At 40.8% G+C, this 13021-nt stretch overlaps 2 protein-coding genes across 2 annotated transcripts; both read left to right on the top strand.

The window, feature by feature from the left end:
- Window positions 1–160: 160 nt before the first annotated feature.
- LOC132564643 (uncharacterized) lies at window positions 161–1069 on the top strand. Its single transcript, XM_060229280.1, has one exon. The coding sequence runs from the start codon at window positions 161–163 to the stop codon at window positions 1067–1069; it is 909 nt and encodes a 302-aa protein (XP_060085263.1).
- Window positions 1070–3240: 2171 nt separating this feature from the next.
- LOC132564642 (uncharacterized) lies at window positions 3241–5897 on the top strand. Its single transcript, XM_060229279.1, has 2 exons — window positions 3241–5121; window positions 5172–5897. The coding sequence occupies exons 1-2, from the start codon at window positions 3241–3243 to the stop codon at window positions 5895–5897; spliced, it is 2607 nt and encodes an 868-aa protein (XP_060085262.1).
- Window positions 5898–13021: the final 7124 nt, after the last annotated feature.

Below are 13021 nucleotides of genomic sequence, written 5' to 3'. Positions count from 1 at the left end.
GTCATGAGTGATTTGCAAAGTTCGTATAGAGACCAAGTATTTCCGTTGATCGGTAACGACGCATCGTCATCACAACGGAACAGACAATCCAGACGTGTTGCGTTTTGCTAACGATTCAAAGAACCTCATACTGAAGGTTGTTCAACAAGAGTTTTATTCGATGGAAATCGACTGTTTGCAGAAAGGACTGCCGTTAAACAGGAACAATTCTTTGTTGAAATTGTCGCCGTTTCTAGACGACGAGGGGCTCCTGAGGATTAGTGGTAGGATTCAGAATAGTGACATTGACTTACCTGGAAAGGATCCGATCATTGTCCCAGCAAAACATCACGTGGCTACTCTAATCGTGAGACATTATCACGAGAAATCGGAACACCAAGGCCGACATATTACGGAGGGTAAAATACGTTCTTCTGGTTATTGGCTAGTGGGAGGAAAGCGATTAATTTCCTCTATCTTACATCACTGTGTCGTGTGCAGGAAACTCCGAGGAAAGTTTGTGGAACAAAAAATGTGTACTTTACCGCAGGATCGTTTGACACCATGTCCGCCTTTCACTTACATTGGATTGGATACGTTTGGACCATGGAATGTGCGCGCGAGAAAAACTAGGGGAGGACAAGCTAACGCAAAACGTTGGGCTATAATATTCTGTTGCATGGTATCGAGAGGGATACATATTGAGGTCGTAGAGGAGATGAGCACATCTTCCTTCATTAACGCACTGCGGAGATTCATCGCGATCAGAGGACCGGTAAAGCACATTAGGTCGGACAAAGGATCTAACTTCGTAGGAGCCGTTAAGGAACTTAACTTGAATGTTATTGATGTCGAGGACAAAGCCGTAAAAGACTTTCTTTCAGAGGAAAGCATCACATGGACTTTTAATCCTCCATATGCCTCCCATATGGGCGGATCTTGGGAACGGCTTATTGGTACCGTTAGAAGGATTCTGGACAACATGTTGCGTAATACTGACACTAAACACCTCACGCATGAAGTGCTTACGACTTTTCTAGCCGAAGCTTGTGCTATAAGTGAACCAGCGACCACTGGTACCCGTATCTGACGACCCTGAAAACCCAGTGGTATTGTCGCCAAGTACTCTCATTACGGTAAGTTTGAAATCATTTCTTGTGCCTTTATATTGCAATTATATGCCCGAAATCTGTTGTGTTTGATATTTGAGGCGAATATTTATCGATAAATGTATATGCTTATAACGCTATATGAGTACAGTTCAATATATCTCTATTATAGCTATAAGATATCAACTGTTATATGAATTTAGTTTGTATTTAATAAATATAAGCGAAACTTGTCAATATGTCAATGAATTACATGGAATTCAGGCTAGAGTTAGTGAATAGATTCATATCAATTACTGTATGTAGGCAGATGAATGTATATACACAAATAATAGTTGAAATAGAAGAAATACTGTGTATAAATATTTATGAATCATTATAGACTATATAGTCAGCATAGTCAGACGTAGTCTTGTGTTATTGCAGTTCTACCCATGTTGATGGCGGGAACGAATGTGACACAGTCAGAATACATACATATAATGAATACAGAGTCATATGTGGGCCAGGACAGCCGCCAGTTACAGTCCTGTGTGGACAGATGCTATGATGTCCTGTGTGGGCAGATGCTATGATGTCCTGTGTGGACAGATGCTATGATGTCCTGTGTGAGCAGATGCTATGATGTCCTATATGGTCGTGCAGATGTTCTAATATCCTGTGTGGACAGATGCTATGATGTCCTGTGTGGACAGATGCTATGATGTCCTGTGTGAGCAGATGCTATATGTCCTATATGGTCGTGCTGTTCTAATATCCTGTGTGGTCAGATGCTATGATGTCCTGTGTGGACAGATGTTCTGATATCCTGTGTGGGCAGGTGCTATGTGTGTGGACAGTTGTGCTCTAATTATGAATTCCGTTGGACATTTGTCATCAGACGTTCCTATGGGCAAAAGTTCGATGCTGTGAACATTGATGGTTGTTAGTCGGTCCAGAGACGTTTCCAGACCTCTTTCCAGATTCGTTGAGGACAGACTATACTGTTTCATATGTAATTATTAAAGTGTGTGTGTTTTGAATGAATGAGTGAGTTGTACATATTTACATTTGTGTGTACAATTTATAATGTGTATATAGTGTATTAAACTTGTATATATTGTATATTATGTGTTTGTGCCATTCTATGCGAGTCGCGCTCGTCCAGGTTACACTTTTTGATGGCAGCGGTGGGATGAGGCGACTTTGCATGGTAAGTAGAATGGCTCATTTTGCACTATATTAGTAATTTGAATTTAACTAGGATTCGTTTAGAGTACAACAGATTTCACCCTCTCACTGTTGATTTGGCGTTATAGCAACCTGTATTTGTGCTGGTTCATCCGAGGTGAGTTCAGTAGTAATATTTGTAGCATTACTTTGCTGTACGACACAAATTGTTGCTTATGTTGCTTTGTTGTACATGTTTCTTGTTGTTTCCATTGTACCCACTTGCATGATGTCGTCACTTCAAGAATTACTTAAAACTGGGAGTGCTCTTGGACTACAGGGGTCAGAGCTCCGTGATTTTATTCTTGATGAACAAAACAGAGAGAGAGAAGAGAGGAAGCTTGATAGAGAGGAAAAGCGAACCGAAGCTGGGAGACAGCACCAGCTAGTTCTATTGAAGGGGAAGAGGGATGAAATGGCGTTACAGTTGTCACTGGAGAAGGAGCGTGAGGAACGTGCTGTGAGAGAACATAGCAGGAAGATAGAGTTATTGGAATATCAGAAAACCCAAGGTGCTAATCCTACAGGAAGTGCTGACCAGAAGATGTCCCATGGTTTAGTGAAGGGTCCTAAACTGCCTCCTTACGAAGAAGGGAAGGACAACATTGACAGTTATTTGCAGCGGTTTGAGCGGTATGCTATAGCTCAACACTGGGATCGAGATAGTCAGTGGGCGACTAACCTCAGTGCTCTTCTCAAGGGTAATGCCTTAGACGTCTTCAGTCGACTACCCGTGGAAAAGTCACTCAACTACGATACTCTGAAAGAGGCTTTACTTAAGCGGTTTGAGATGACCGAGGAAGGGTTTCGACAACGTTTCCGGACTGGTAGGCCTGACACAGGTGAAACGCTTACTCAGTTTTCTGTAAGGTTGGACAACTACTTTGTCAGATGGTTGGAGTTGGCGAAAGCTTAGAAGACCTACGACGGGTTAAAGGACTTAATGCTTCGGGACCAATTTTTGCAGATTTGTGGAAGTGAGCTTAGGCTGTTTCTGAAGGAACGCATTCCAAAGTCCATGGCAGAAATGGCGAAGCTAGCAGATCAATTTGCTGACGCCAGAGGCAACCCTTCGAACCTTGTTAAGGCAAAACATACTGGACATAAGCAGTATCAGGGAAACCGTTCGCCAGGGGACTTCACAAAGTCAGTTGGTAAAAGGGATGAGCCTAAAGGTAAGGTCATTAGTGGTAGTAATTTAGGAGGAAAGACGTGTTATATCTGCAAGAAGACGGATCATCTTTCCTACAATTGTCCAGCCAGTACCAAGAAGAAGCAATCACGTGTCGGATTAGTGGCAGACTCTGATGCACAAGAGGCAGCACAAATAGAAGGGATCCGCAAGCATCGTTCATCCGGCAAGAAGACGGGTAACCCGCCTTCATGTGGAGCTCTTAGTTCAAGTGAAGATGACAACGATGAACGAGATCCAGATCAGCTCAGCATTTCATGTAGTGCGCCTGTGTTGGATTCTGGTATGCCTGTGGTGAGAGGTCTTATCGGCAAGCATGTTGTCACAGTGTTGCGTGACACAGGTTGTAGTGGAGTCGTTATCAGAAGGAGTCTTGTGGACGCAGAAGATTTCACTGGTGATACCAAGATGTGTACCTTGGCAGATGGTAGTAAGTTGAAAGTTGATACAGCGAATGTTGTCGTTGATACGCCATACTATCAAGGAACTGTTATGGCTTGGTGCATGGACACTCCAATTTATGACCTCATTTTGGGAAACATACATGGTATTAGATCTCCTGGAGATCCGAATCCGAAGTGGAACCTTGAGGAACAGGTTAGTGCAGTACAGACCAGGGCACAGAAGGCGGCGGAAGAGAAGCCATACAGACCACTAAAGGTTCCCAAGGTGTTTCAAGAAATAAATCCCATAGATTTCAAGGATGCCCAGATATCAGATGGAACGTTGGCTAAGATTCGTGAGATGGCGGTATCGGGAGAAGTTAAGGAGAGACGTGATGGTGGGAAACCACATTTCTTCACACGGAATGGTCTGGTATACAGGGAGTATAAGAGTCCATCTACGCAGCAGGGACGGATTTTCAAGCAACTCGTCGTTCCCTCGACGTACCGGCAGAAGGTTATGGGACTTGCTCATGATTCTATGATGGCAGGCCATTTGGGAGCCAAACGAACTAGTGACAGGATCATGGCAGAATTTTATTGGCCGGGAGCACAGTCTGACGTGACGAGGTATTGTCGCTCTTGTGACGTGTGCCAGAGGACTTTCCCGAAAGGCAGAGTGACGAAGGTGCCACTTGGAATGATGCCACTTATTGATGCGCCGTTTCAGCGAGTCGCCATCGATATAGTCGGACCATTGCAACCTGCTACTGATCGGGGAAATAGGTTCATACTCACGATTGTCGACTACGCCACACGATATCCAGAGGCTGTAGCTTTGAAGGGAATTGAGACGGAACGGGTGGCAGAAACGCTAGTGGACGTATACAGTCGGGTTGGAGTACCGAAGGAAGTACTAACAGACCAAGGGAGTCAGTTCACATCATCTGTCATGCGAGAAGTTAGCAGGCTACTGTCGATACGTCAGCTTACGACAACCCCTTATCATCCCATGTGTAATGGGCTGGTTGAGCGCTATAACGGAACTCTAAAACAGATGTTAAGAAGGATGTGCTCTGAGCGACCAAAGGATTGGGATAAATATTTGAATGCTTTATTGTTCTCGTACAGGGAGGTACCACAGGAAAGCTTGGGTTTTTCCCCGTTTGAGTTGCTATACGGACGGGTTGTACGTGGACCAATGATGATCTTACGTGAATTGTGCGAGAAGGAGGTTGCAGACCCCGAAGTAAAAGTACTTACCAATATGTTCTTGATCTGCGAGAACGTCTTGAGGAGACCTGCAAGTTGGCACAAGAACAGCTCCGAAAGGCGAAAGTCACACAGGCAAAGTTTTACAACCGGAAAGCGAAGAACAGAGTTATGGAGCCAGGTGAGAAAGTGTTGGTGTCGCTACCTACGAAACGAAACAAAATCCAAATGCAGTGGCGTGGGCCTTATGGCATCGTTGAACGTAAAGGGCCTATGGATTATGGTGTGTCTGTCGACGGCAGGCAGAAAGTTTTACACGCAAATTTGTTGCGTCGATACGTTCAACGAGAAGGGACAGGATTGAGTGAAGCTGGCGTTCTTAACGCGGTTTGTTCATCAGTTATAGAGGGGGATTCTGGTGGTATTGAAGAGGAATTACCGAGTACTGATTGTTTCAACATACCAACACCTGTGAGGACAGAGACAGTAGAAGACGTGCAAGTATCAGAGCTACTGACATCCAAACAGAAGGTAGAGATGAAGACTTTGTTGGAAGAATTCTCAGATGTATTGTCAGATGTTCCTGGGAGAACTAATTTGGTAGTTCATGATATCCGAACAACTACCAACGAACCAGTTAGGGCAAAGAACTATCCGATTCCCTATAATTTGAAGGAAACCATCCGAGAAGAAGTAGAAAAGATGCTGAAGATGAGAGTCATTGAAAAGTCCGATGCACCATATGCAGCACCGGTGGTAATCGTAGGAAAAAAGACGGCACAAACCGCTTTTGTATTGATTACAGGCAACTGAACCGGGTAACCATCTTCGACGCTGAACCGATGCCGAATGCGGACGATATTTTTTCTCGACTGTCAGGAAACAGATATTTCTCCCGCTTAGATCTCAGTAAAGGATACTGGCAGGTGCCAATGGAGGAGACATCGAAACAGAAAACAGCGTTCACAACACCCATCGGTTTGTTTCAGTTTTCTGTTATGCCATTTGGTTTGGTGAACGCACCGGCTACTTTTTGCCGCCTAATGAGGATTCTGCTAGAGAGCATGAAGAACATAGAAAGTTTCATTGATGACATCTTGATCTACACCAAGACTTGGGAGGAACATCTTGCAATACTACGTGGGTTGTTTGTACGTCTGAGGAAAGCCATGATAACAGCTAGACCTACGAAGTGTGCGTTAGGATTCGAAAGCCTGGAGTGTTTGGGACATATGATTGGACAACAGCTTTTGCAACCCAATCCAGATAAGGTCAAAGCTATTCTGGGAGCAAAGATACCAAAGACGAAGAAGCAAGTGCGATCCTTTATCGGCTTAGCGGGCTTCTACAGGAAATTCGTACCCAACTTTGCTACGATTGCAGCACCCTTGACGGACCTCACTAGGAAAGGTCAGCCGAATGCAGTTATCTGGAAGGAACCACATGATCTAGCTTTCAAAACGCTGAAGAAAGTGTTGTCGACTAGTCCTGTTCTGAAACTACCTGATTTGAATTCCGAGTTCATCCTGAGGACTGATGCTTCAGATAATGGCATCGGAGCTATCCTGTTGCAAGAGGTGGATGGGGTTGTACATCCAGTTGCGTACATGAGCAGGAAACTTAAAGGTGGTGAAGTGTCATATTCTGTTGTTGAAAAAGAGTGTCTTGCGGTTGTGTGGGGAATTTCCAAATTTCAAAAATATCTCTATGGTCGTCAGTTCGTCTTGGAAACGGACCACCAACCGTTGTTATATCTCAACAAATCCAAAGGGACGAATGCACGCTTAATGAGGTGGGCGTTGCAGCTTCAGCCACATCGATTTCGGATACAGCCTATCAAAGGAACAGACAATGTGGGAGCAGACTTTCTCAGTAGAGTTTAGACTTTGGACTATTATGGTTGTGATGTAGTTAGAGAAATAAAAGAAGGGTTATTTCTTGAAGCGGGGGCGTATGTCACAGTCCCAACCATACTTTTGTATATTTTACATTTTTGTATATATCAAACAATGTCTGAACTATTTGTACATGTATTCGATGAAAGAAATCAGGTATTATCTGGTCTAAATATTGTACTTTTATTTTCTTAATTATTTGCTGTAAATTTTATAAATGCGGATTCTCCGGATCCGAGTTCGAATATTTGAAATTAGTCTCGCCGGAAGGAAAATATACATGTAAGCGAGAACAGCGGTGTAAATTTTGGCAGTCAGTTATTGCTTATATGGGGTTAGCCAACGCAAAATACAGTTTGCGGTAAGTTTGAAATCATTTCTTGTGCCTTTATATTGCAATTATATGCCCGAAATCTGTTGTGTTTGATATTTGAGGCGAATATTTATCGATAAATGTATATGCTTATAACGCTATATGAGTACAGTTCAATATATCTCTATTATAGCTATAAGATATCAGCTGTTATATGAATTTAGTTTGTATTTAATAAATATAAGCGAAACTTGTCAATATGTCAATGAATTACATGGAATTCAGGCTAGAATTAGTGAATAGATTCATATCAATAACTGTATGTAGGCAGATGAATGTATATACACAAATAATAGTTGAAATAGAAGAAATACTGTGTATAAATATTTATGAATCATTATAGACTATATAGTCAGCATAGTCAGACGTAGTCTTGTGTTATTGCAGTTCTACCCATGTTGATGGCGGGAACGAATGTGACACAGTCAGAATACATACATATATAGAATACAGAGTCATATGTGGGCCAGGACAGCCGCCAGTTACAGTCCTGTGTGGACAGATGCTATGATGTCCTGTGTGGGCAGATGCTATGATGTCCTGTGTGGGCAGATGCTATGATGTCCTGTGTGGACAGATGCTATGATGTCCTGTGTGAGCAGATGCTATGATGTCCTATATGGTCGTGCAGATGTTCTAATATCCTGTGTGGACAGATGCTATGATGTCCTGTGTGGACAGATGCTATGATGTCCTGTGTGAGCAGATGCTATGATGTCCTATATGGTCGTGCAGATGTTCTAATATCCTGTGTGGTCAGATGCTATGATGTCCTGTGTGGACAGATGTTCTGATATCCTGTGTGGGCAGGTGCTATGCTGTGTGGACAGTTGTGCTCTAATTATGAATTCCGTTGGACATTTGTCATCAGACGTTCCTATGGGCAAAAGTTCGATGCTGTGAACATTGATGGTTGTTAGTCGGTCCAGAGACGTTTCCAGACCTCTTTCCAGATTCGTTGAGGACAGACTATACTGTTTCATATGTAATTATTAAAGTGTGTGTGTTTTGTAATGAGTGAGTGAGTTGTACATATTTACATTTGTGTGTACAATTTATAATGTGTATATAGTGTATTAAACTTGTATATATTGTATATTATGTGTTTGTGCCATTCTATACGAGTCGCGCTCGTCCAGGTTACACAGGGTTTAAATGTAGTAGTGATTTAGCAATCAGGCGAGGAATGTAGTGAAACGCTAGTTTTATATTGTCCGTCTGCTCTGGTAGTCAGGTCAGGGTTCAGAGTTCATTCTTTGTACATCGTGGAAAAATGCATCATGGGATATGTTTACGTGAAAGTCCAAAGGAAACAGACTTACGGATTTAGCAAGGCTTAGGTGACCCATGAGGTAACTTTAATACGGTTTAAACGTTTGAAGTTTGATTAATTTTGTTGAAATATGTACTAAGGACAGGTTAATTTCTGTATTTTTCAGTTTTTTACCGCCGGTTGGGGCGCAAGCTAGGTGCAACCAAGAACCCCTACACTGTGTTTGTGATGATTGTGAACTATGGCTATAGGAACTGGGAACTTTGTATATGTAATAAAGGAACTCATTAAAGGCGTTTAGTTTGTATTTCTTTGGACTCACTCGACATCACAGATGTTTTGTTAAAATCTTTAAAAATCGTTTTAAAAAACACGCTCCATTGCAGTCATGGATTAGGCTGTTCAAAATGTGCATCTTGTTGACCAACTTGCGCTCGCTTAAAGGCAGTGTCTATTTCATATTATTCAATCATTATGTTCTAATTCACCAGTTCAAACGAACATAAATCATTTATCAATTAAAACTCAACACTGCCATATAGAATACAGCTCACTGCAGCTTTCGCTTAAATGTCATTAAAGTACAAGAAATACGACAATCTTGGTCGCGACAGTTCCATGCTTCCAAATGAGTATATTATCGGACACCTGATCGAGCTGCCTTTGTCCATAAGCCTTAACTCCTTCACCGTTTGCCAGCCGGCGGGGGACTTGTCGGCGAGTCTTATCAACTTGTTAAGTTTCTACAGTTTTGTTTTCAGGTCGGCCACCAACCCAACACAACCTTCAAAATCTCGTTTCTCAAGTTTTCTCTGCAAATTAGCAACTAACACTTCAAGTTCATCGTTAACTGGAATTTGATTCTATTCCCCTGGGACTTAAACTTCACAGACTTGTCTGATTTAGGCCTGTTGGCCTCCGTCTCTCCTCCTAAATCCGCCTTGATTGAATCTAACTTGTTGTCAAAACAAGGAAAAGGCCTCAACTGCGTCAAAACCCCCTGCATTGTGGCCCGCTGTAGACGCCGAGGGGCCCCAGTACCACCACTATTAAGTTTAGGGTTCGATTCTTGCTCATAGTCCACAGAGAAAAAGACTAACTAGAGTAGTATAAACCACGAGCGCACTGTATGGCTGCAAAAGCTCGAATGACGCTACAAACTATACACCCTGTATTGGTCCGCCCTGCCACAGGGAATTCACGTGCTACCCGTCACACGTCGTGTACGTCCCATTCCCCGCCCAAACCTACACACCTATGTATTCGAACACACAAATAACACCAGTGATACCATAACAATGATAAATATAATTATTAGCTAGTCAATGTTTGGCAAATTCTAGTCAAATCCTGTAATGCATGAATTGTATGGTCTCAGAACATAATCAACAGATTTGAATGAATGTGTAAAGCTACAATCTATCTTTAAACAAAGGGAAGTTGTAGTATTCTCTAGTCAATATTATCGTGTAGTTTCACCTGTGTTGGATTTATCTATTATTTTTGTCTTGTGTAACCTCGTTTTTATTATTAGATAAAGTACCTTTAACAAGAATGTTTGTGTCTTCAATATCGATCCTGAAAGATTCCAATAAATAGGACGAAGAATAATGTAGACGAGGTCAATCAATGTAGATTTATCACTGTCGTGTTCATCGACTACAGCTTCTTATCTCAGTTACCTGTTCACGTGACCGTTCATGGACTACAGCTCGTTATCTCAGTTACTAGTCCACGTGACCGTTCATGGGCTACATTTCGTTATCTCAGTTACCTGTCCACGTGACCTTTCATGGACTACAGCTCGTTATCTCAGTTACCTGTCCACGTGACCGTTCATGGACTACAGCTCGTTATCTCAGTTACCTGTCCACGTGACCGATAATGGACTACAGCTCGTTATCTCAGTTACCTGTCCACGTGACCGTTCATGGACTACAGCTCGTAAACCCCATTACTTGTCCATGAATGTTTTTCGAAATCATTTGTCTGCATCCATAAATTGTATAAAATAGCCATGAATTAAATTCGAAAAATTCTAGTTTTTCATCGGCAAATAATTTTTCTCTTTTTCAATCGATGATTCAATGTTCAGTGGTCTTACGGCTTTGTTCGTTTAAATCATAACGGGCCACATGCTATTCTTACTGTCGATAAATTACGCGCTGATTTGTGTCATTCACTCCAGACATATACATACATGGCAACGTTAATATTCCGTCCACAGCTGTGATGTTCGACACACTTGAGTCATGTAACGTACGGTCGTCCCCCTCAGTAAGATGTGATAAAGACTTACTCTCTTATTAATGAAATGTTACGGAGAGTAATCTCCCTTAGTAAGGAAATGCATAGAGCAGCCGCCGTAATGAATAATTTCCCTGTGTGTGTTGTATTATAATTTCCCCGTGTGTGTTGTATTATAATTTCCCTGTGTGTGTTGTATTATAATTTCCCTGTGTGTGTTGTATTATAATTTCCCTGTGTGTGTTGTATTATAATTTCCCTGTGTGTGTTGTATTATAATTTCCCCGTGTTTGTTGCATTATAATTTTCCCTTGTGTTGTATTATAATTTTCCTGTGTGTGTTGTATTATAATTTCCCCGTGTGTGTTGTATTATAATTTCCCTGTGTGTGTTGTATTATAATTTCCCTGTGTGTGTTGTATTATAATTTCCCCGTGTGTGTTGTATTATAATTTCCCTGTGTGTGTTGTATTATAATTTCCCTGTGTGTGTTGTATTATGATTTCGCCGTGTGTGTTGTATTATAATTTCCCTGTGTGTGTTGTATTATAATTTCCCTGTGTGTGTTGTATTATAATTTCCCCGTGTGTGTTGTATTATAATTTCCCGTGTGTGTTTTATTATAATTGCCCGTGTGTGTTGTATTATAATTTCCTGTGTGTGTTGTATTATAATTTCCCTGTGTGTGTTGTATTATAATTTCCCCGTGTGTGTTGTATTATAATTTCCCCGTGTGTGTTGTATTATAATTTCCCGTGTGTGTTTAATTATAATTTCCCTGTGTGTGTTGTATTATAATTTCCCTGTGTGTGTTGTATTATAATTTCCCTGTGTGTGTTGTATTATAATTTCCCTGTGTGTGTTGTATTATAATTTCCCCGTGTGTGTTGTATTATAATTTCCCGTGTGTGTTTAATTATAATTTCCCTGTGTGTGTTGTATTATAATTTCCCTGTGTGTGTTGTATTATAATTTCCCTGTGTGTGTTGTATTATAATTTCCCTGTGTGTGTTGTATTATAATTTCCCTGTGTGTGTTGTGTGTTGTATTATAATTTCCCTGTGTGTGTTGTATTATAATTTCCCCGTGTGTGTTGTATTATAATTTCCCGTGTGTGTTTTATTATAATTGCCCGTGTGTGTTGTATTATAATTTCCTGTGTGTGTTGTATTATAATTTCCCTGTGTGTGTTGTATTATAATTTCCCTGTGTGTGTTGTATTATAATTTCCCTGTGTGTGTTGTATTATAATTTCCCTGTGTGTGTTGTATTATAATTTCCCTGTGTGTGTTGTATTATAATTTCCTGTGTGTGTTGTATTATAATTTCCCCGTGTGTGTTGTATTATAATTTCCCGTGTGTGTTGTATTATAATTTCCCTGTGTGTGTTGTATTATAATTTCCCTGTGTGTGTTGTATTATAATTTCCCTGTGTGTGTTGTATTATAATTTCCCCGTGTGTGTTGTATTATAATTTCCCGTGTGTGTTGTATTATAATTTCCCTGTGTGTGTTGTATTATAATTTCCCTGTGTGTGTTGTATTATAATTTCGCCGTGTGTGTTGTATTATAATTTCCCTGTGTGTGTTGTATTATAATTTCCCTGTGTGTGTTGTATTATAATTTCCCTGTGTGTGTTGTATTATAATTTCCCTGTGTGTGTTGTATTATAATTTCCCCGTGTGTGTTGTATTATAATTTCCCGTGTGTGTTTAATTATAATTTCCCTGTGTGTGTTGTATTATAATTTCCCTGTGTGTGTTGTATTATAATTTCCCTGTGTGTGTTGTATTATAATTTCCCTGTGTGTGTTGTATTATAATTTCCCTGTGTGTGTTGTATTATAATTTCCCTGTGTGTGTTGTATTAAAATTTCCCTGTGTGTGTTGCATTATAATTTCCCCGTGTGTGTTGTATTATAATTTCCCCGTGTGTGTTGTATTATAATTTCCCCGTGTGTGTTGTATTATAATTTCCCTGTGTGTGTTGTATAATAATTTCCCCGTGTGTGTTGTATTATAATTTCCCGTGTGTGTTGTATTATAATTTCCCTGTGTTTGTGTTGTATTATAATTTCCCTGTGTGTGTTGTATTATAATTTCCCCGTGTGTGTTGTATTATAATTTCCCGTGTGTGTTTTATTATAATT

The sequence above is a fragment of the Ylistrum balloti genome, unplaced genomic scaffold, assembly GCF_031769215.1.
Source record: "Ylistrum balloti isolate Yb309-2 unplaced genomic scaffold, AGI_CSIRO_Ybal_v1 Utg372460, whole genome shotgun sequence".
Lineage (NCBI taxonomy): Eukaryota > Metazoa > Mollusca > Bivalvia > Pectinida > Pectinidae > Ylistrum > Ylistrum balloti.
This window is presented reverse-complemented; position numbering and strand designations above follow the sequence as displayed.